Source organism: Hyperolius riggenbachi, chromosome 12 (assembly GCF_040937935.1).
Source record: "Hyperolius riggenbachi isolate aHypRig1 chromosome 12, aHypRig1.pri, whole genome shotgun sequence".
Lineage (NCBI taxonomy): Eukaryota > Metazoa > Chordata > Amphibia > Anura > Hyperoliidae > Hyperolius > Hyperolius riggenbachi.
In genome coordinates, this window is record NC_090657.1 from 219,992,402 (window position 1) to 220,015,675 (window position 23,274).

Sequence of the window (23,274 nt, forward strand, 5' to 3'; positions counted from 1 at the left end):
GTCTACCCTTCCTCCCCTTCCAGCCAATCAGTGCGATTGGCTGTCATAGGCTTCAGCGTAATACAGCAGATCGCTGCCTTGCCACTCAGAGGGACAGCCGTGTCACACTGCTGTCCTCAGTACAGCGCTGCCTTACATCGCAGCGCTGTACTAATTAGATGGCTTTTTCGTTGTCTAACAGTCTTCTAGCGGTGATCACCACTGGGAGACTGATGGTGGAGCTGTCATCCATGCGGAGATGCGCGTGCGATCTGCAAATCCCCGCCCCAGGACTTGACACCAATTGGTGTTAGGTGGGGCTGATGCCTTGATCATGCCCATTGGTGTTAAGCAGTCTTTAGGTAGTTAAAGTAAAAATATCATGACAGATTGGTTGTAAAAATGGTTTGCAAAAATGAAAAATGACCAAAACCCCTCTGTTCCCATTTTATTTTCTGAGTTCAGCAGCCCTTATGGAATCTAACATGCCATCTTATACTGTAAAATACTTGACTTGCTCCACCCTTAAAGGGAACCTAAACTAACTTTCCTGGGGCTTCTGCCAGCCCCCTGCAGCTCTGTGCCTGCACTGGTACTCAACAGTCCTCCGATCCGATTCCTTGCTGCTTTCGAGTCGGTGGGCCACTGCACCTGGGTGGCACTAGCCGCACATGTCCTTCGTGCTCCTGATGCTGGGAGCTCCCTGCACAGAATGACATGCGTGGGCAGTACCGCGCAGGCCCAGTGCAAACTAAACTTTGCTGCTGTGAGGGACCGGGGGTTCGTTGAGCACTGGTAGGGGCACAGGACCGCTGCAGGTGGCTGGTAGAAGTCCCAGGTAAGTTACTTTCTAAAGGTTAGTGTCACTGTAATTGCAAATGTGTTTTTAGACAAGCTCAGTACAGGATACTTTTTTTCTTCTAGTAACAAATTGGCTTTCATGTCTCTGCGTCACTCATTCCTGTATGAATTATAGCCAGATAGAATCTACTAAAGCCACAATTTCCACGCTGTTGGGGAAATGCAGAACACTTTTCACACTATCCCATATTCTACAGTATTTTAACAATGTTGTGATCTCTTGAAGAAAACGCATAAAGGGTAATTTCTGAAAGGCATGTATGTGAGCAAGAACTCACATGCTCGTGTAGGAGAGGTCCGCACTGTCACCTGCTCACGTACGAGAAAGGTCCGCACTGTCACCGCGTGCGGGAGAGGTCCGCACTGTCACCGCGTGCCAAATCTTTCAGGACCTATCCAATAATACAAGCTCAAGCATCACATCACTGACATGTTTCATAGCTATGAATAAGGACTGATGTAGTCCGGAACATGCCAGTGATGTGATGCCTGTGCTTGTATTATGTCCTGAAATAAAGATTTAGATCTCTGGATAAGTGCACACCTTTCTCCTCTTGTATATTTCTGGGCCTTGCTCACCTGGTTGTGCACTGTTACAGAGGTGAGGGGTTTAGCGGTGTTCACCTACTTTTCCTGCACACACTCGTGTACCTACAAATTATATGTAGAAATCTGACTGCGAAAGATGGCTGCAGAGATACTGAGCTGACAGTCAGAAATGCAATCTGATGGTCATAGCAGGCAGGGCTGGATTTATAAGGCACTGTAGGCACATGCCTACAGGTGCCTGATGGAAAGGCAGCCCACTCCCCTCGTCTAGTGCCTCCTTCCTGCCTTACTTATGCAGAGTCCTGAGTGTAGATGAGGTTACTCACCCTGCTCTCAGCATTCCACTGAGATCTCCCTTCAGTTGGAGTCACCTCTAGCTACTTAAAGAGACTCTGAAGCGAGAATAAATCTCGCTTCAGAGCTCATAGTTAGCAGGGGCACACATGCTAACTGCTATCCCGCGGCTAAATGGGGGTCCCTTACCTCCCAAATCCCCCCCCTGCAAAATCAACGGCCAACTTGGTCGTAGAATTTGCTGCTGTTGAGGCAGGGCTAACTGCTGCAGCCCTGCCTCACAGCGCGTCTATCAGCGGCGCACCGCCGCCTCTCCCCGCCCCTCTCAGTGAAGGAAGACAGAGAAGCGGAGATACGTGCTGACAGATGTGTAAGGCAGGGCTGCGGCCATTAGCCCTGCCTCCCCAGGAAGAGATCCCCGCAAAGAACGGAGTGGATTTGGGAGGTAAAGGACCCCCGTTCAGCCGTGGGATAGCAGCGTTTTAGCAGGGGCACACATGCCCCTGCTGAATATAAGAGCTGAAACGAGTTTTATTCTCGCTTCTCTCTTTAATACTGAGGGTTATCTAGCTACCTAATACTTGGAGGCACGTCTAGCTGCTTAATATTGAGGATACTTCTGGCTACCTAATGCTGAGGGGCACTGGGAGTTGGGGAGAAAGGACAGCTGGGACAGCCAGCACACTTGTGGGGATTTGTCGGTTATTGGAGGGGGAGTCGGGTGCTGGGACATCTGTGCCTATAGGCTCCTGTGAGGTAAACCCAGGCCTGATAGACCAACCTATGTCCATGTAGCCAGGCCTGCATGAGGCCAGAGACTGCCTGCAGTGTAGAGGGGGATTTGGCATAGCTAATAACCAAAATGGTGGTTTGTACCAGAACTGTGCTAACTGAATTTTTTTTTCTCCCCTTATGATTCCAAATAGGATCCAGAGTCAGCCCTGACTAAGGTGTTCCTGCAGGCAGCTGAGGCAGTGGATGATCTCCAGTTCGGTATCACATCTGATGATGCTGCCTTCTCCAAGTATGAAGTTACAAAGGACAGCATTGTTCTCTTCAAGAAGGTATAAAGCTTGTTCTGGTCATCTGCAACACATCACACCTGTGGCGTGTAGATGCTGGTAATGTCAAAGTGGCTTGCCTTGCAGCACTGGATCCCAGCCATCTGCACTATCTGCACTGAGTTTGTATGTTCTCCCTGTGTAGGTTTTCCTCCAGGCACTCTGGTTTCCTGCCACATCCCAAAAACCTACAGATGTTTGTTGGCTACCCCTAAAGTTGGCTGTATTATGATTCTGTGGTAGGGATTAGATTATGCATGTTCAGTCTTGTCATTCAACTGTCCCTCAGGTGCTCACAAAGACACTGAAGCAAAAAGTGTTGTAAGCTACGAAATAAAACGTTAGGAGCAGATGTGAGTCTAATATTGGTTCTAGTACAGGAAGAGTTAAACTAGTTATCTAGGCAAAAGAGCCATTGAGCTCTGACTCAGTCACAGTGAGCTCTGTCTTCTGAAGCTCATCTAAACTGTATCTTCCTTTTCTCTCCAGAAACATTTAGAATGCTGAGTAGCGTGTAAACTGCAAATATTAGAGAATGATGCAATGTTCTATAAAACACTAACTGATAATAAAAATATTTCCTTTGCTACTAGTCTTCTAGTTATCGTACTATACAACTAATTCAGTCTATCACTTTTTTTTTTCGCTTCAGTGTCTCTTTAACAGCGCTGCGGAAGCTGTCGCTATATAAATACTAAATCTTTATCTAGGTTGATTGATGTACAGCTACCCAGTGACTTATGCTACCCATATAAATATGCAGCAGGATTTCCAAGAGGGGATTTAAGACTGCAGTACTAAATTAGTTTAACTAAATTGTGGCAGCAAAATTTTAAGAAAAGGTGGGAGGAAAGGCTGCACGTCCCTAAACACCGCCTCTGCTAGACTGAAAAATGCATGCCCTGCATCCAAGACCAGTGCTAACATTTATTAAACTAGGAGGAATTTTAGCTTCCAATATGGTTTGAATGCAAAGTATAATTATACTAGACACTTGCGCCACAGTGAGGCAAACCTCCGGGCAAGTGACCTAACCTAAATTTTAAAACCTTGGGAGCAGCTAAGCAAAAGTGTAACTTGCATTTGGTTGAACAGTGAGAATGCCAGCACATACCACTAAGGCTGCATCCGAAATGACCACCAGCTCTGTGCAGCACCTAAATAGATTTTCTGCACACTTTGCATTCAATTCAGATGCAAATCATATGCACATCTGCTACTACTTATTATGCAAACAGCAAAATTATTTTGCCTGCAGAATGGCAAAAGCACAGGAATAGTTTGCAAGATGGGCTATGTAAACCTTTATGAATGGCTGTGCGCGGGAGCTTGGGTGGCTGCGCACATTCTGGTACTTGTGAATGGAAGCAGGGTGGCTGTGAGATGGTTGAATGCAGCTCAGTGCACTTGCATGGTCTGTTGCCTGCAGATGGTTTTCTAGTGGAAGTCCCGCCTCCCTGCTGTCAGCCATGATTTGGGGTTTTGTAGGAAGGTGTGGTTTCAGTTTGCAAAAAGCTGCAGTGTTATAAAAGTTCAAATCCATAATTTTAAAATGCTCCATTAAAAGCATATTTGTTGAGCATTAAAGGATGCATGGTAACAGTTGTGATCAGAAGTAGCGTGCCAGGAAGTGGGAGAACCTGTCTGTGCAGTTAGTGGATCCGAGATGAACTTTTACTCATTGCATAATTGTGTTCCTTTCCTATTTATAGGGCATTCCTCAAGCCAAATGCTTTTGTTTTAATACTCTAATTCTCTATAAACTAAACAAGCCTCGCCCAGTTTTTCAGAGAGCCTTGGCAGTAGCAAGGGCTCATGGGAGCTGTCTGGGCAGGAGGAGGCATTACTAGCCAGGGGAGGGGGGGGGGATAAGGTTTTTTTTTTCACAGAAGATGCAGATAAGCTTGCCTGTTTGTAATGTTTACAAACATGGCTGCTGTCATTGTATCACGGGAAGAAATAATCCTATTCTATTGAAGCTGTTTGCAGCTAGATTTGCTATGTAAACTATCTAAACTTTAGATAAAATAGACAGGTTACTTGTTATAGTTAGTTTATCATCTCAGATCCGCTTTAAGTGGACTGGTGCCTTTTGTAGGATGCCAGGAGGAAACTGCCTTATATTAATGCCTTGTAATGTGATCTGTCATCCAAATGCAGCACTTCCTGAGTTTATGAAACTTTTTCTGTGGCGCTTTACAATGAATGCTGAACTAAAAGGCGGCCTAGATAATCTTGGAGAACAGGGCCAACTGTAGCATCACTAATTCATATATAGGCTGTCTGGGCCCTTCTGTAGTTTCAAACCAAGCAACGGAGTATGGCCCATGGGGTGTAAATGCTCAGTTGATGCAGGATTATGCACACTTTGTATGCAGATTTATGCATCTTGAAAATCAACAAAATCCCACCAAGGTAAAACGTGATTAGACCAATTACAAGGGGCATACATGGGCATAATCCTGCATCAACTTGGAATTATTTAGGTCCATGTGTTTTATGCACCAATGTGAGGGATAGGAGGCTGTCATTACATTTTAAACAATGCCTGATGCCTGGCAGTCCTGCTGATGTCTGGCTACAGTCATTTTTGAATCGCACGCCTGAAATCTGAAGTATGCAGCTAAAACATTCAAAAATCTTCATATTGCGTGTTCAGGGTCTGACGAGTATTAGAGGGGTTGCGAATTATCACAGATCAGTCTTGGGAGGCCATTTTGTTAATACTATCAATTTTTTTATTTCAGAGGCAGTTTGGGGGGCTGTCAAGCAACTTGCATTGTTTAAAAGGAAATGTCAGCCTCCATATTCCCCTCCCTTCAAGTGTCCTTTAAAGTAGGATGGAACGCTTAACCACTTGTACATATTACAAATTCTGTGGCGCTTTCCTTCACATATTTATCAATGGAACCTAGACTGTAGGTCCTCGCTTTTTTGTCTTCATTTTAAAGTGAACAAGAGACTAAGCTCCATGTATTTTATCATATAGATCAGTGGGAACATTAGAGAAAACGCCTAAGTTGCTTTCTGCTTCATTCTGCACTGCACAGCTTGCTTCTAATCAGCCCTGATGAAATCCGACTGAGCATTTAGTCTCTTTGTTCAGGAATATTTATAGCTCAGTCTGTGTTCTCTCATGTCTAAGTCCAAGCCTGCCCCCTGCTGGCTCTGCTCAGGAATCATTATAGCAAAGCCAGACTGAATGCTAAGGTCGGGATTTTATCAGGTCTGATTAGAAGCAAGCTGTGCAGAATGAAACAGAAAAAAGGGTAGGTGTTTTCTCTAATGTTCCCACTGATCTATATGGTAAAATACATGAGGGTGCTTTGTCTCTGGTTCACTTTAAGAATTGCAATCAATTTTTCTAACATTTTAAAAATTTTACCAATGTACCATGTGTAAAATTTTTCCCCAGTTATGAAAAATTAAACTCAAAGATTTAGTCTGTAAATCAAGTAATTGACAATCTACCCCACACCATTCATCTTTCATAAAAATTGATCAGAAAAAGCAAACACTTCTGATCTTCTATTATGTGTTTATGGTCTTCCTCTTCCAGATTTGCGTTTGTGATTGGGGAGGTTCTTATCTTATTCAGTTGGCTGTTTTTAATGTATAATTTGTAATGTCTAGTTTGTAAGCTGTGGGCATTGTGCAGTCTTAAATGATAACTGAACTGAGGTATATGGAGGTTACCATATTTACTTTTAAACAATACCAGTTTCCTGGCAGCCCTGATGGATCTATTTGGCTGCAGAAGTGTTTGTCAAGATTAGTTGCACGCTTGTTTCTGTTCTACAAAGACCTGATCTGCTGCATGCTTGTTCAGGTCTATGGCTAAAAGTATTACAGGCAGAGGAGCAGGACTGCCGGGCAACTGGTATTGTGTTAAAGAAAATATGGAAGCCTCCATATCACTCACTTCAGTTGTCCTTTAAATAAAAAACGGGAAATTTGATCAGATTTCACAACAAACAGAAAGCTTTTGATTTTTTTTTTCAGAACCAATGATCAAATTGCCATAAAATTGGATCATTTTTATTGTATGTGGCCACCTTAAAACTAAGAAAATGGAGGAATCTGCTCAGATATAGTTAAGATGTAGCTAAACTGTTTAAAATTACTACCAGTATACCCATGTACGCTTTTACTCACATCTGGGGCATAATAAATTCAGCCCTGCAGTTTAAAAGTACCTTCCACAAGTGGTACAATAGCAAACAACCTTTGTTGTGAAACAAGTTGAAAACCAAAAGTGAATTGTGCTGCATAAGACTGCTGTTGAGCGTGTATGGGCCGAATGAGCAGTTTCTCTGGTGTATCTTGTTTAAAGATAACCTGTTGTCCTTGCGGCTGTAATACAAACTTGTCTGGTTATATCCAGACTCAGACGCAAGTCCGCTGGCTGGAGTGCAGGTTTGTAACTTTGCTGCTAATTGCTTTTGAAGGACCCCTTTTTGCAAATGTGTAGGTACGAAATACAGATTCCACTTTAATGGCAAGTGCAACAACACTTCAAGGACTTGGGTTAATTTTCAAGTGACATTGCAACCAGGAATGTGGTGGAATCTTCCCCTTGTGGTAGTTGTCCTCTGTAGTGTCTCCACACCTGGCAGGTGTAAATTTGAGGCAGTGCTTGACACGTGGGGTAATTGTAAAAGCCTCCTTGTGTCTAGGTTACCTGCACCTAAGCATAGGATAAACTTACTCTTGCCACTTACAAGGGAATGCATGTCCCTGACTGGCATGATTCTGGAGACCTCAGGCTGCTGATGCTCATGGGAACGGATAGTGTCTGTTTCCACCTGGAGGTTTCCCTCACTGTTCCTGATCTACCATCCTGTTCTCTGGGTCTTCGCTTGCCGTTCGGGTCCTACATGCGCACTGACTGCTGTTGGGCTTCAGGACAAGCGCAGGCATTGGAGTCCTGGCACAACCATAGCACTATCATTGGGCTGCAAACTACAAATCCGAATCCTCTCTAGCACCAGGGAAGCTTTTCATTGATTCTTGAAGTGGTGGACCAATGAGAACCCTCCTAGTTGGGTAGAATTCCAATAGCAACCCTATGTTTCTGCCAGGGTTCTGAGCTTCCAGCGCTTGTCCCTGAGCCCAGCAGTGGCCTCGGCAGCACAGAGGACTCGGATGATAAGCTGGATGCACAACTGTGGGGAATGTGCACTTCTTGCCGGATGCTGTGACTGGACACTGCATATCCACTCCGGATTTGCTGTAAACACCATGTATATGCAGCATGTGAACTGAGCCTAGAATGTGAGCATGAAACCTAGCATTGCTTTCATATAGGGCAAATATCAAACCAGCGCCATGCCTCACCTTTATTAGGCACTCCTTTCGAACTCCTGTACTAAGGCACAGACTGTATCATGTGCTCAGGGTTACAGTAGGCAAACTGTATAAATCTCTTTGCTTTTTCTTTCAGTTCGATGAAGGCAAAAATGTCTTTGATGGGGACGTATCCAAGGAAGAAGTCTTGAACTTTGTTAAATCCAACCAGTTGCCTTTAGTGGTGGAATTCACAGAACAGGTAACGTGGTTTGTTCTCTTCATGTGACTAGTTCTTGTCCCATAAACCATCTGAGACAAACCAAACTGTTTGCTTTTCCAGACTGCACCAAAGATCTTCGGTGGGGAGATCAAGACACACATCCTCCTGTTCCTGCCCAAAAGTGCCTCTGACTATCAAACCAAGCTGGATGACTTCAAGAAAGCAGCCTCAAGCTTCAAGGGGAAGGTGAGCTGCAGGAAGCTCGTAATGGCTTGTTTGTGACTATTTACTTTCCTACATATTCACATTCATACTATGCAGAAGTTAAAGGATTGTGGTAAATTGTAGTTTGTTTACCATGATCTGTAGCATTAATCTGGTGGATTGTACTACCTGTGGGAAGGAGTTCTGATCTGTAACAGTCAAGGGTTGAGTGTAGTGTATGAGCTAGAAGCACTCTGACCTAGACCAGGTTTCAAATGCTGGCCGAAGCCAGTACCTATTAGGCATGACTCCCTAACACTGCATGGCCTATTGAGAATGTCCATGGTGGCGACAGCTCTCGCGCTTGAAGTCCTACAAGAGAAAAGTGCTATACAAATGTTCACATTACAGTGCAGAGTTCTCTATATTAATGCTGTTTGTGGGTGGCACACTGACAGTAAAGTTCACTCCTAGAGGAAAGTGGGTGTATTGTTTGGGGGGAGGCGGCGCAGGCTGTCTTATGGGGGAAGGAGAGGCCGTATGTCCAGTTGGTGGGGGTATGGTTAGTGGTCAGTGAGATGCAATTAGTTGTTGTTGGCTTGAGCAAGCTTTGTACACACTTATAAAATTTCAAAATGGACCAATCCAATTCCACCTTTGCAGGATTCAATTGGTCAATTTTCAAGCTACATCAATTTGCATACAAAATGTCCACAACCCAGCATCAACTTAGAACAATTTGCTCTTCACTGACCATGCTACATATGACCCATAATTTTTACTATCAGAATGGAAGATCGGAACTTTACAGGCATCCTCAAACTACTTCAGCTGCAAAGTCTATGCAAACTCTGGTAACACAACTGGTGTGCTGCTTTGTATATAAACTTGTTCCATTCATTCCCTGTAGATTCTGTTCATCTTCATCGACAGCGATCACACGGACAACCAGCGTATCTTGGAGTTCTTTGGCTTAAAGAAGGAAGAATGTCCAGCTATCAGGCTAATTACCCTGGAGGAGGAAATGACCAAATACAAACCAGAGTCTGATGACCTGTCTGCTGCTAAGATTAAGGAGTTCTGTCAACTCTTCCTGGACGGCAAAGTGAAGGTGAGAGCTGGTGGGACTGCAGGATTCTGGGATAGGGGGGTCCTGGAAAGAGCAGAGAAGTGAGAATTGGCTATTTTACTACTCTAACATCCAGTCAGTGGTTCCTGCAACCAGAGTTCAGGTCCCCCTGTCAAATCTTTCAGGGGGATTTGATGTTATCTACATATGAAAATTAGGGATTTTGACTGCAAGAATCTAGGTTTAATATAGCTGACAATGCTACAACCTCACCCTTGTAATACTGCAGTGAAATCTAAGGGTGGTATTTAGCTTGCCTAATTAGTGTGCATATCACATTTCTTCACTTTAAGGTTTAGGTGAAAAGGGTCTGCTGGCTTCCATCTTAACTGTTGTACGAAGATTGACATCCCTTATGCCCCAACCTTGGTTTAATTTTCCCTCCCTACTGCCGCAGCTTACTGTCTCTCCCACAGCAAACTCCTAGACAACAGGCTTGCATCACTGTAAACTCTTCACTGGGGAAGGGGGCAATTAAATTGCCTTCTGGACGTGGTGGCCTTATCTTGTCCAAAATGGGAAGCTTTTAATTGCATGCAAGAAGCTTGTTACTGTAGCTAAAAAAAAAAAAACTTCCCACAATCACCCTGGCACTGCAGTTCTACAGTTAAAGTGGACCTGAACTCTTGCACAGGACAGAAGAAAAACAGAGAAATGCACCCTGTATCTATTTAGATAATTTAGCCTGTCTAATTCCCCCTCACTTTGTCTCATCGCAAGTTGCAATGTTCTCTCCTCTGTTTCACCTGACTGCCATGGCAGATAACATCCTGTGCTTACAAATCCTGCAATACGCACCTGTGATACGAAGGGGGTGATTTATTGCCTAACCTGCCCATGTGGTAAGTGTATATAGGCTGCACTAAAAGACCCCTGAACATTCGTATTAATATCAGTAAAGGGAACATCTTAAAATGTTCCATAACTGTGGGGTTTGGGACAGTGTATTATGGGATAGAAGTGGTGCATAGGGATAAGAGGGGGAAATTATTTAGCAAAGATGTCCAGAAGAGAAAGTAAATGGATTTTTGATCTGGATACCCTAGCCCCAAAAGGTTTAAACGAAGATATGGAATAGTTTGCTTTCCCCTCTATTCAGTTAAAAAAAAATCCAAAAATTTTTACTTTCAATTACTCTTTTGAGGGGCACATAATTTATTTGACACCCGTATTATGCAGTGTATGCAAGTGGGATGAGCACTCTGGTTCCTAGATATAGGTACATTAGTAATGAGTATTTCTTAATATCTTAAGTCCTGTGTAAATTTTCTCATTTTGTTTTTTTACTTTACATATATACATTCTATTCATTTATATTTTTTTTTCCATCTATGGTATTTGGGGGTGTTATGGACCCTAAGATTTAGAAATTTATAAATGTACATATTTATGCCCCAATGAGAACTGAACTGTGCAATTACCAGCAATGGATAGGAGATAAGTGAGGAAAGAGTGGAGACATAAGAGTACAAATAAGACACTATCACTTTAATGAATCTGGAATGATGGATGGGAGGAGTAAGAGGTTATATGACTTCCTGGAAGAGGCAATTCAATGATTGAGGAAGACAGACGAATCTTCTGTCGAAACATGTCAATCCTATTTTGGAGATGTGGGGTGCCCATTTTTTTCCCTCTGGATACAAAATGACTTCCTTCATCCACAAAACATTGCATAGAAATCAAGCAGCGGCGAATTGAGTAAGTGGAGCGCATGGAAGTAGATTGAATTGCCGGCTGACACGCAGATGCGGGAGGAGGAAGTTGCGTCTCCCTGACCCACTGCTGAACCGGAAGTTAACCGCCGGAGTACGCCTTGAGCTGCTTACCGGAGGAATCTCCATCTGTGACTGACGAGCTGGATGTAAGCTTAAAGTGAACCAGAGACGAAGCACCCTCATGTATTTTACCATATATATCAGTGGGAACATTAGAAAAAACACCTACCCTGCTTTTTGTTTCATTCTGCACTGCACAGCTTTTCTTACCAGACCTGATAAAATACTTGACTGAGCATTCAGTCTGGCTTTGCTATGACTCGGCTATGATTCCTGAGCAGAGCCAGCAGGGGGCAGGCTTGGACTTGAAAATACATGACACTGAGCTATAAATATTTCTGAACAAAGCCAGACTGAATGCTCAGTCCAGGATTTTATCAGGGCTGATAAGAGGCAAGCTGTGCAGTGCTGAATGAAAGTGGGAACATTAGAGAAAACCCCTACCTTGCTTTGTTTCATTCAGCACTGCACAGCTTGCGTCTAATCAGCCCTGATAAAATCCCGGACTGAGCATTCAGTCTGGCTTTGTTCAGGAATATTTATAGCTGTCTGTGTTCTCTCATGTCTTTTCAAGCCCAAGCCTGCCCCCTGCTGGCTCTGCTCAGGAATCATTATAGCTGAGTCATTATAGCAAAGCCAGACTAAATGCTCAGTCCGGGATTTTATCAGGTCTGATAAGAAGCAAGCTGAGCAGTACAGAATGAAACAGAAAGCAAGGCAGGTGTTTTCTCTAATGTTCCCACTGATATATATGCTAAAATACTGAGGGTGCTTAGTCTCTGGTTCACTTTAAGGTGACCCGGAGGCTATATTTCATCTGGCGGGTGAGAATACTTTTATCCTTATACAGCAAAGGGCAGATATTAGTCTGCAGCAATACGAACTGCCAGTCTTTTTCAGTACTGGACAATTTAGAGGCAGCACATTCCAACTTCGGGCTTGGCTTGTATGGTGCTGCGGAGCATTGGAGGCTAGTGATTTGTTGTACTGTATACAGCTGGTACATTAGATTTGCATAAGGAATAACGGTCACTCCATAGACGGGACAATTAGTAATTCCCGATATTTAAATATTCATTATTACATTATCCATTTTTATGATCTTATTGAGTGTATAGATAGAAGAATCCTTTTTTTCCTTTTTTTTATAGATTTTTTTTGATTTTGAGGAACCAGTGTGCTCTGGTGTGAGGGGTGCATGTATGCTTGAAACGTGCAAGATTATTTTATCTTAACATACAATGGAAATAAAAGATGTATTGAACATAATCCCAGTGCTCCTATTGATTTGTTTGTTTCTAAGAGGAGGACATAAGGGATATCCCACCAGAATAGGAAGCAGCGGGAGGAAGTATTCAGAATATTGTATAGAATTTGGCCAATCTAAGCGTGACAAGCGACCCTGGAACTTAGATCATTTTAAAGAGAATCTGTATTAAAATCGCACAAAAGTAAACATACCAGTGCGTTAGGGGACATCTCCTATTACCCTCTGTCACAATTTCGCCGCTCCCCGCCGCATTAAAAGTGGTTAAAAACCGTTTTAAAAAGTTTGTTTATAAACAAACAAAATGGCCACCAAAACAGGAAGTAGGTTGATGTACAGTATGTCCACACATAGAAAATACACCCATACACAAGCAGGCTGTATACACCCTTCCTTTTGAATCTCAAGAGATCATTTGTGTTTCTTTCCCCCTGCATCTCTCATGCACTGAAGTGTCAGGCTGCTCTTTTCTTCCTGCAAACATCTTTGCCCTTGTCTGTAATTCTTCAGTATGTGAAAGCACAGCCAGCTCAGGACGATTTATCCAGCTTGTAAAAGATATTAGAGAAGCTGCTCTAATCTAAATAACACACAGGCAGTGTGCAGAGAGGGGCCTGGAAGGGGAGTTCATAGCAGAACCACAACACTGAAGAACTTGGCAGCCTTCCAGACACAGGCCGACAAGTCTGACAGGGGAAAGATACATTGATTTATTACAGAGACTGTGCTAGTAGAAAGTGCTGCAGTAAGCTAGAACACATTAGAATAGCTTTTGGAACTTGTAGGATGATAAAAAACAGGATGCAATTTTTGTTACGGAGTCTCTTTAAACTGTAGTCGATAATTATACAATAAATCTATTCTTGGCAGCGCCCCTTGTTACCTTGTTTTGAACCACTAAATCATACAATAAATCTGCAGTGTTACAACTGATTCAAATGAAAGTGTAGAAACAAATGTCTGTCTTTAAAGGTTATGCTGCTGCGCATCTTAGAGCAAAGAGGAAGTTCTGAGTTTAGGTCCACTTTAACCAGTTGCTGGGCTTAGTACAGCATCTCTACGCCCCTTGAGACTTCTTGGCCTCTGGATATACGTACTCTGCCGTAATCACCTGCCGCATGCACACTCCCATGCATGTTTTTGTCACCGCTTGTTAATGATTTGGGGCACTCTCTTTGGCAATATTTTTGAGTTAGTTGTCGGCACATGTGGCCTACTGTAAGTCTGGAAGCTGTAGCGACTTGGTCAGTTGTACTGGATGAAAAGTCTGTATTGTCTTGACATAATCTGACATGAACATTGACAATCTATCCCCACAGCCCCACCTGATGAGCCAGGACATTACTGATGACTGGGATAAGAACCCCGTAAAAGTCTTGGTGGGGAAGAACTTTGAGGAAGTGGCCTTCGATGAGAAGAAAAACGTGTTCATAGAGTTCTGTAAGTACATCCTGCTCTGCTGCTTTGTGATGGCTGAGTGTTTCTAGAGGCTCATGGTTGACTTGTGTCTTCAGATGCTCCATGGTGTGGTCACTGCAAGCAGCTGGCACCTATCTGGGACCAATTAGGAGAGAAATACAAGGACCACGAAAGCATCCTCATCTGCAAGATGGATTCCACAGCCAATGAGATTGAAGCTGTGAAGATACACAGCTTCCCCACCCTGAAGTTCTTCCCAGCTGGAGCAGGCAAAGAGGCAAGTCATGGACAGAACCCTTTACAAACTACCTTTCTAAACGAAGTTTCTGATCAGGTTCCATTTTGGTAGTCTAAGCAGAAATTTTGGACTTAAAATCCCCACAAATGTTTAAATTTAATGGAATTTTGCATATACAGTACATTTGGTTGTGTAGTACCTGGGAGCCCTGAAACCCCAGGACAGACGCTAACGTCTTCTGGCCATCTTGGCATCCACCTCCTTAGCCTCATTATGGCAATGCCACTGCTGTTATGCTGTGTACATGCTATGAAATTTCCCATTGGTTGAACAAGGCAAATCTATGTCCAATCTTCTCCCTCTGATCAATGGAATAGATTTTTTTTGCAGCACTGATCTGAAAATTTGATTAGGAACAGATCGGCCATGTTGGAAATTATACATTGGACTGTCCAGACTTGTCCATTTGACATATGCCTAATCCAGTTTTTCTGTTAACTTGATGGCCTATGATGTAACCAACCGGTAACATGATTCATTATTGTGATTTCAGGTGATTGATTACAATGGAGAGAGGACTTTGGATGGCTTTGTAAAGTTCCTAGAAAGTGGTGGAAAGGATGGAGCAGCTGATGAGGTGAGACAGCCTTATTTTTTTATTTTTTGTGCAAGTCTTAGTTTATATAAAACAATAAACCATAAACAAGGGAAAGGGGCAATCTACACTCTAGTTCTCCATGTAAATTGAGTGCCATGCTAATTTCTGGTCTATAGAGGAAGACCCAGTGTTGCCCAGGTATGTGGTTGTTGGGTCTGACCACTTTTTCTAATCTTGACAGTCATTCAGTGGCCAAGTTTATGAGCTTTCAGGTTTCTCTGCATCAATTTAAATTTACCCATAGAAATTAAACAAATTTGATTGGCTGTTTGTGGCTACACCCCTATTCTGACTTTGAACCCCAGTCATCTGAAAACTGGACCTAAGCCTGTTCAGTGGGAGAGGGCCTGGGACTGCCATGATACGTCACACCAACAGCACAATTCACATCACTTTTCCTCTATCTGGTGTACAACAAGCTCAATGTTAGCCTTTTATACGAATATGGAGGCACTTGCAAATTAGACCAGGCCATATGGCAATGGGGATTAGAAATGGGGATTATCAATGAGATGCAAATATTTCTGAGTTCATGCAGGATTATGTAAATGTGTGCAGCTTCAAAATGGACCCTACATGTCCCCAAGGTTTAAATTGATTGGTCTATTATCAAGCTGCCTATATTCCTGCATGAATTTGGAAGTATTTGCATCTCATCACTCCTCATTGGTAGGTGCCCATGTTATCCGTAATCAGGCACCCAAGGGGCAAGCTGGGTGTCTGATGTAGCTGGTCAGTGGCTGCATATGAATGGCTGTAGCAATTTAACTACACCTAGTGGTCTTTTCAGTGCTGGGATCAGCAGTCAAGACACCTGGTGTCTGGCAATCTACTCCTTTATTTTTCAATAGACTTCTTTGTATGACTTTCCCTTATTTAATAAGTTATGAATGCAGTTGCCAGACTAATCTGTTCTTTGCACCCACATCCCTGTTCTGTAAATCCCTGCACTGGCTCCCCATCTGAGTTTAGGACCAGTTTTAAGATTCTATGCCTGACCTATTGAGGCCCATTCACACTTGCAAAACGCTAGCGCTTTTGCTAGTCTTGTGCTGGTGGTTTTTTTTTGCCGATTAACGTGTAAAATCGCAGTTCACACTTGGGGTGATTTTCCACAATTGAGATTAGCGCTTCTATAGCACTAAACTCGATCGCCGGGAAATTGCCTTAAAATGCAGGATACAAATTTGTGTTTGAGTGAGAACAGGCCCATAAGTTATTTTTGCACTAGCCCTTTAAAAAGTGCTTGAGCGGTTTGATGAAATCGCCGGTAAAACGCTCTAGTGTGAATGGGCCCTTACTCTGTGCAAGAAATTGTCCAACTTTCATCTCTGAGCTTTACAGGGGTACACCAGGCTGCCCCTTCCAGTCCAATGACCTTCACCTAACTGCCCTACACATTTCCCACTTCCATGTGTGGCTGGATTTCTCAAGAGCTGCCCCACGTTTTGGAAATCCTACTGCTCATCAGACTTGCCCCCTCTAACACATTCATGCAAGCCCTTAAAACCCATTTCTTCAAGATGGCCTACCCACCATCTATCACACAGTAACTATATACTTCTTCTACATACCTACATAGTGTCCATCTCCCCTTTTGTATTAGAGTTTGACACCCCTGATCTAACGGGATGAGATTGAACACTGGGGCCAAGTCGTGGGCCAACATCAATGTCTACTGGCCACCTTATAACGTTCTCTGGTGTCTAATTGCCCCCCTCCCTAATACTGTTCCATGGTTTCTAGTTGTCTTCCTCTGTCCACTACAGTTTACTGGTGTCTAGCAACCCCCACACTATATACAGCTCCCTGGAGTTTAGTGCTTCCCTGGTTTTTAAGGTTTTCATCTCCAATATAGCTTCCCTTGTGGTCCAGAGTGGGCCAAACATAATGCAAAGTGGGGAAACTCCTTGAGGGCCAAATTTGATGGCTCTGAGGCAGGGCTGTGGAGTCGGTACATTAATCTTCCGATTCCGACTCCTCAGTTTCTGAAACGACGACTCCGGGTACCCAAAATTGCTCCGACTCCTCGACTCCGACTCCTTAGTCTAATACTTAACGGCTGTGGATTTTGTACAAAAATCATTTAACTCCGACTCCTCAGTTTCTGAAACCACGACTCCAACTCCCACTCCGGGTGCCCGAAATTACTCCGACGCCACAGCCTTGCTCTGAGGGCCAGATTTGGCTTGTGGGCCAGTATGAGTCATGCTTTAGATTGGGGTAGGGAGGACCCTACCAAAGACTTGGTGCGCTCTACATAATTGTGTACTTTTTCCCCTATGACCAACCTCTTGTATTACTGGGCCTACCTAACCAGCCTAAAATCGTTGTAGGCAAACATGTTGTATAACCTTGTTAACCCATTCGCGTTCCGTCGTTTTCACTTGAGAAATGTTCACCTCCCATTCATTAGCCTATAACTTTATCACTACTTATCACAATGAACTGATCTATATCTTGTTTTTTCTGCCACCAATTAGGCTTTCCCGCCACCAATTGGGCTTTCTTTGGGGGTACATTTTGCTAAGAGCCACTTTACTGTAAATGCATTTTAACAGGAAGAAAAAAGACCGGAAAAATTCATTATTTCTCAGTTTTCAGCCATTATAGTTTTAAAATACATGCCTCCATAATTAAAACTCACGTATTGTATTTGCCCATATGTCCCGGTTATTACACCGTTAAAATTAAATTAAATGAGAATTTTGGGGAAATGTGCATTTTTTCCATTTTGTATCCATCACTATTTACAAGTTTAAAATATCAATGTAAAGATGAAATATTTCTACAAGTTTAGACCCTTAGGTAAATATTTACCTTTTTTTTTATTGTAATTTTTTTTTTATTTTTATATTAAACATTTTATTTGGGTAGTTTTGGGAGGATGGAAGGTAAACAATAGGTTTATAATGTAAATGTGTGTTTCATTTTTTTTTTACTTTTAGTTGTAGTATTACTTTTTGGCCACAAGATGGCGGCCATGAGTTTGTTTACATGACGTCACTCTAAGCGTAACACGCGCTTAGAGCGACGCATGGGGGAGGCAACAGCCAGAAAAGGCGCAGCTGTCGCTTTTTCAGCAGGGAGAGGAATCAGTGATCGGGCACCATAGCCCGATTCACTGATTGCCTGGCTAACGAACCGCGGCCGGGAGCACGAGGAAGCGCGCATGGTTCCTGGGCGTAGTTTCTATGCCCAGGAACCAAAATAGGTTAAGTTGGTATTATGTATAGCGCTGTGTAATATGTTGGCAATTTATAAATACAATAATGGCAACATGCTACTTGTGCTGAGCTGCACAATATATGTAAAAAGTCCAGAGGTTGGTAGACTCATTTAGTGTCTGGATTAGTAAGGCTGTAATGCTGCATTTCTTTCTTTTGCAGGATCTGGAGGATTTGGAAGAAGTGGATGAGCCTGAGCTGGAGGATGAAGATGAACACAAGAAGGATGAATTATAAAAGGACATGAAGATTGAAACTTCAGCAGCCAGAAGACACTAAGAGTGGAGGAGGAGACCTCCTATGTCTAGGAATGTTTTATGTGTCAGAGCTCTGGAAAGCAGCCAGGGGAAAAGCCCATCACCTTGTACATTTTTTTCAGTTTGTTTTTTGGGGAGGGGTCAGGGGGAGCTTTGACTTGTTTTACGGTTGCCAGAGTTTATTTTTCACTGTGATGCATATTTTTTTAACACTTTCAGTAATTTTTGCCCTGATGTAAATTTTGGCACTTGTTGCTTCTTCCTGTATTGTGTTTTTGTCCTGTCTTATGTTTTATTTTTATTGTAAAATGTCCTCCTGTAGATGGGCAGAGTCCTTGCATGGCTGGTGTCCTCCTCTGAAGGGCTGTCCTCCGCCTTTCCCTTGCCCCACTCTTAGATGACATTTTGATGGAAAGCTTTACCTGTTGGGACAGGTATCTTGAACTCTGCGCCATTCATTTTCACATTGCCCTGCCCCTTCTGCCCCCACCCAGTGCTCCAGTGGGAATCCTCTGTGGCAGCTTTCAGTATTTCATGCAGTGTGCGGTCTCCCTGGTAACAGTAGAATGGCTTTCATTGGACGGCAGCCTCTCCAGCGGTACAGTCAGTATAAATGCAGTTTTGTTCAGTCTAGCAGGGCCCCAGCCTCTGAGATTGCAACGTATGACACTTATTTTTTTGTTTTGTCACTAGACATGGGCGTTTACAAAATTGTATCAGGAACCATTCCATCATATTTAATTTGGGACGTGTTGGCCAAATAAAACAATTTTAATAAAGTGTGTTTTTCTTGCCTTCCCTAGGTGTGAATGATGGGAGAATCTATCTTGATACTCTTATTTTCAGGGGGGGGGGGGGGGAGAGAAAGAAAGTAGTGTCTTACTATAGTGTTTGCTCCAAATGGAAACTGGAGACAATGGTCTCACAGGCAGGACCAAGTTGCCATACTATTTCCTGTCACTGCAGCTAGGGCTTAATTTTGGGGTAGGACTTCTAGCATGCTCAAAATTCCTGCTAGGGCTTACTGGGAGGGGGAGAGATCTTAACCTCCCTGGCGGTTAATTTTTTTTTTTTGCCAAATAGGCAAAACTTTTTTTTATATTTTTTTCATGTAAAGCCACCAGTGGTAGCTACATAAAACACCACTAGAGGGCGCATGTGTCCCTCTAGTGCGATTGTTGCCGGCATCAATAGCAAACGGGACCGCGTATATAACGTGCTCCCCTGTTTGGCTTCTCCTGTCGCCATGGTCGGAATGACATCATGGGCATCAGCCGACGTCCTGATGTCAGACGCCTTCGATCCAGCCCATAGTGCTGCCCGGAACTCATTGGTCTGGGCAACGCAGGGCTCTGGCGGGGGGCCCTCTTCTGCCGCTGCGTGCGGGCGATCGCTGCAGAGCAGCGGCGATCAAGCTGTACGCGCGGCTAGCAAAGTGCTAGCTGTGTTTACAGCACTTTAAATGGCCCAAATCGCTCCACCAGGGGCTGAGATATCTTCCTGCGTGGCATAGCCCGAGCTCAGCTCGGGCTTACCGCCAGGAAGGTTAAAGGATACCCAAAGTGACATGAGAGAGACATGTGTATGTACAGTGCCTAGCACACAAATGACTATGATGTGTTACTTTTTTCTTTGCCTGAAAGAGTTAAATATCAGGTATGCAAGTGGCTGACTCAGTCCTGACCCTCACTGATAAGAAATTCCCCTTTCTTACCTCTTTCTTGCTCTCAGAAGTCATTTTCTGCTGGGAAAGTGTTTTTATAGTTGGAATTTCTTATCAGCGAGGGTCACACTGTAGTCACTCCCTGTCTGAGTCAGGACTGAGTCAGCCACTTACATGTCTGATATTTAACTCTTTCAGGCAGAGAAAGAAAAAGGAACACAGCATAGTTGTTTGAGTGCTAGGCACTGTACATATGTCTCTCATCATGTCACTTTGTGTATCCTTTAATTTCAGGGAAAGAGGGTAGTGTTGGTGTTTGGTATAATTTCTGAATGTAGGAACTTCACCTATGCTAGTGGTCAGGGTTGTCACCAACACTGCTTCATGTGATGCTAATACCACCTCCTGCTAGCTTGGAAGCATTTGACTAACATGAAGTGTGACCAAAGACCATTCATCCTGTCCACTAGCATGGATGCTTAAAGCAGCCTTTTCAGCCATAAAATCAAATGCTATTTACCCACTGCTCTGTTTATAATGTAGAGCACAGTCTGACCCTCCATTGCAAGTATTCCAATATAAATGTTTCTGCTGTATTTATCTCCTGGTTCTGGTACAGTGCCAGGGAGAAGAATGCTTGTGAGCTTTCCTTTTCATGTTCTTGCTCCTCTGTGACTGACTGAGGGCAGTTCAATGTGACAGGAGGCTGAGGAGGGAAATGTATCTTACTGCAGAAGCTGCTGAAATACAATCTGCACTGTCATATCTAGCTTGCTTTGTAAACACAATGGTTTCTGGGAGGATATGATGGGATTAGCTTGAGTCAGTAAAGATGGAAAATGTCTGGACTAGTTCATTTACTGTATAAAATTAACATCAAAATGTGGACAATCTAATATTAGATTTATATAGCACAAACATATTATGCAGTGCAATGTTCAGCACAATTTTGGTACTTATAGTTCACAATCCTGAACTAAAACACCAACCCAGCCTGCTACTTTGCAGATCATGTAAGCTCTTAGAATGGCAGGTTAGTGGTACAGCAGGATGAGGGGGTAGCTAGGGTCCTCTTATGGTCAGGTGCATGTGGAAGAGAAATGGAACATTCACAAGCTGAAAGGCTTTGAGGAACTTGCCTACATTCTATAAATGGAATGTAATGCTTGCAGTTATAATGCAGTGAAGGTACATAGGAGGGAAAATTAGCTTTCATTAGTTCCTGCAGTCATGTTCTGCATCCTGCTCTACCTGGGGCTTGTTTGACTCTCTGCTGAATACATGATTGTAGACTCATCCTTGCTTGAAGCACTTTATCCTTAGGATCCTAAGTGAGATTTTGTATACACTGACTCCCTAAAGTGTACCTGATGATAAAAAAGTCTATGTACAGTGTAAAATACATTTGCAGTTCAGCTGCCCATGGAAATAAGGCCGTGGGGTATTTTCACACTAGGTATGCTGCACATTAACATACTGCCCAATTGCATGGCCATGTTCACATTGTAATAGATCATGTACTCTGCTGTCTCCAGGATGTTTCATTGCAACTAATCATGCTATGTAAAAACATGCAGGAATTAAATGAAATCCATACCCCCCCCCCCCCAAATCATATGCAAGATGCTCTGCTCCCAGTAAGGGTGAGGTGCTGGTGACTTCTGATAAATTGAAATGTGTTGGAGGATTGTTTAAAGATGGTGCAAATGTGTTGCCAGAAGCCCCAGGTAAGTGAAACAATCATCAGATAATCCATTTTAAAACTGAGAAGTTCACAGAATAAATACAGGAAATCACAATACTGCAAAGACCAACACACTTAACAGTGACATCTTGTGGCTGCTTTACTATACTGCAGTTTTTAATGTTGCTAAATTCAACAGTGCCTGCATTACAGCTGGAGCATTATGATTTGCTGAATCTGGCATGTGGCACATTGCAATTGATTTCAAGATTGATGTCTTGTGGCAAATCAGGTTGTACTGCTTGGTACCACATCACAATCTAATAGACCAGACAGTAATAAACTAATGAATGTGTAACGGACTTCATGTATTCCTGCAGGGGAGCCCAGACCCAGTCATACTTTGCTGTGACACACCAACCGGACCTGCATGTTTCCTTCTGATGTGTCTTGTCCTGGAATGTCATGCATGTGCTCCTGGGTGCAGTGGTTACTTCTATGGACTGCCAGATATCCATACACTGCCACTCCATTATAACAATAATATTTATATAGCGCTTTTCTCCCTGGGGACATGAACTGAGAGTTAGGCCCCAATTCCCTAAAGGTTGCCATACACTAGTCCATAGGTGTGGAACTCCAGGCCTGGAGGGCCAGATCCATGCCAGTGTTTAGGATGGACTGAGAGAGAGGAATGTGTTCTACCTGATGGACCACACCTATCCTGATTCAGACTCATCAATTCATTTGAGCTGTGTGAGGACCTCTGCCCTTGTAGGACAAGGATATCCCTGCCTCGATGAGAAATCATCCCAGCACATCTGCCTGCAGGGTCACTGCCTCCGCCAGGTGGTCCCCCCTCCCCTTCGGCCTTAAGTGTGGAATCATTACCTATCTGACATACAGTGGCTTGCAAAAGTATTCAGCCCCCTTGAAGTTTTGTACATTTTGTCATATTACTGACACAAACATGACTTAATGTTATTGGAATTCCACATGAAAGACCAACACAAAGTGGTGTACACGTGAGCAGTGGAACGAAAATAATACATGATACCAAACATTAAAAAAAAATATCACTGCAAAGTGGAGTGTGCGTAATTATTCAGCCCCCTGAGTCATCCCTTTATAGAACCACCTTTTGCTGCAATTACAGCTGCCAGTCTTTTAGGGTATGTCTCTACCAGCTTTGCACATCTAGAGACTGAAATCCTTGCCCATTCTTCTTTGCAAAACAGCTCCAGCTCAGTCAGATTAGATCAGGGGTCTCAAACTCGCGGCCCTCGATACAATATTTTGTGGCCCTTGCCGGCAAAAGCTTACTTATAGTTCGCTTCAGTGCTCCCAAGTAGTCCGCCGCTAAACGAGGGCTGCAGAGCCCCCAAATCGCCAGGGGGTCAATCCGCCGGCATTTCCTGGAAGGGGCAGAGCTTTCAGCTTCAGCTCTGCCCCTCCTGACGTCAATCGCGGCGCATCGCTGCCGCTGCCCCTCTCTGT

General features: G+C 43.5%; 1 protein-coding gene and 1 long non-coding RNA gene across 2 annotated transcripts in view; one reads left to right on the top strand and one right to left on the bottom strand.

Annotated features, from left to right (window-relative positions):
• The window catches only part of P4HB (prolyl 4-hydroxylase subunit beta), a 37,990-nt gene extending 18,781 nt beyond the window's left edge, over positions 1 to 19,209 (top strand). Inside the window, exons 4-11 of the mRNA XM_068263208.1 lie at positions 2,610 to 2,747; positions 8,188 to 8,292; positions 8,374 to 8,499; positions 9,368 to 9,568; positions 13,951 to 14,071; positions 14,146 to 14,327; positions 14,842 to 14,925; positions 18,336 to 19,209. Of these exons, the coding sequence (XP_068119309.1) occupies positions 2,610 to 2,747; positions 8,188 to 8,292; positions 8,374 to 8,499; positions 9,368 to 9,568; positions 13,951 to 14,071; positions 14,146 to 14,327; positions 14,842 to 14,925; positions 18,336 to 18,410 (1,032 nt within the window). The 3' untranslated portion in view covers positions 18,411 to 19,209. The remainder of the gene's footprint in view (positions 1 to 2,609; positions 2,748 to 8,187; positions 8,293 to 8,373; positions 8,500 to 9,367; positions 9,569 to 13,950; positions 14,072 to 14,145; positions 14,328 to 14,841; positions 14,926 to 18,335) is intronic.
• Positions 8,057 to 23,274, bottom strand: part of LOC137541746 (uncharacterized) — a 103,215-nt gene continuing 87,997 nt past the window's right edge. The window contains exon 3 of the long non-coding RNA XR_011025261.1: positions 8,057 to 9,610. This is a non-coding gene — a long non-coding RNA (uncharacterized lncRNA). The remainder of the gene's footprint in view (positions 9,611 to 23,274) is intronic.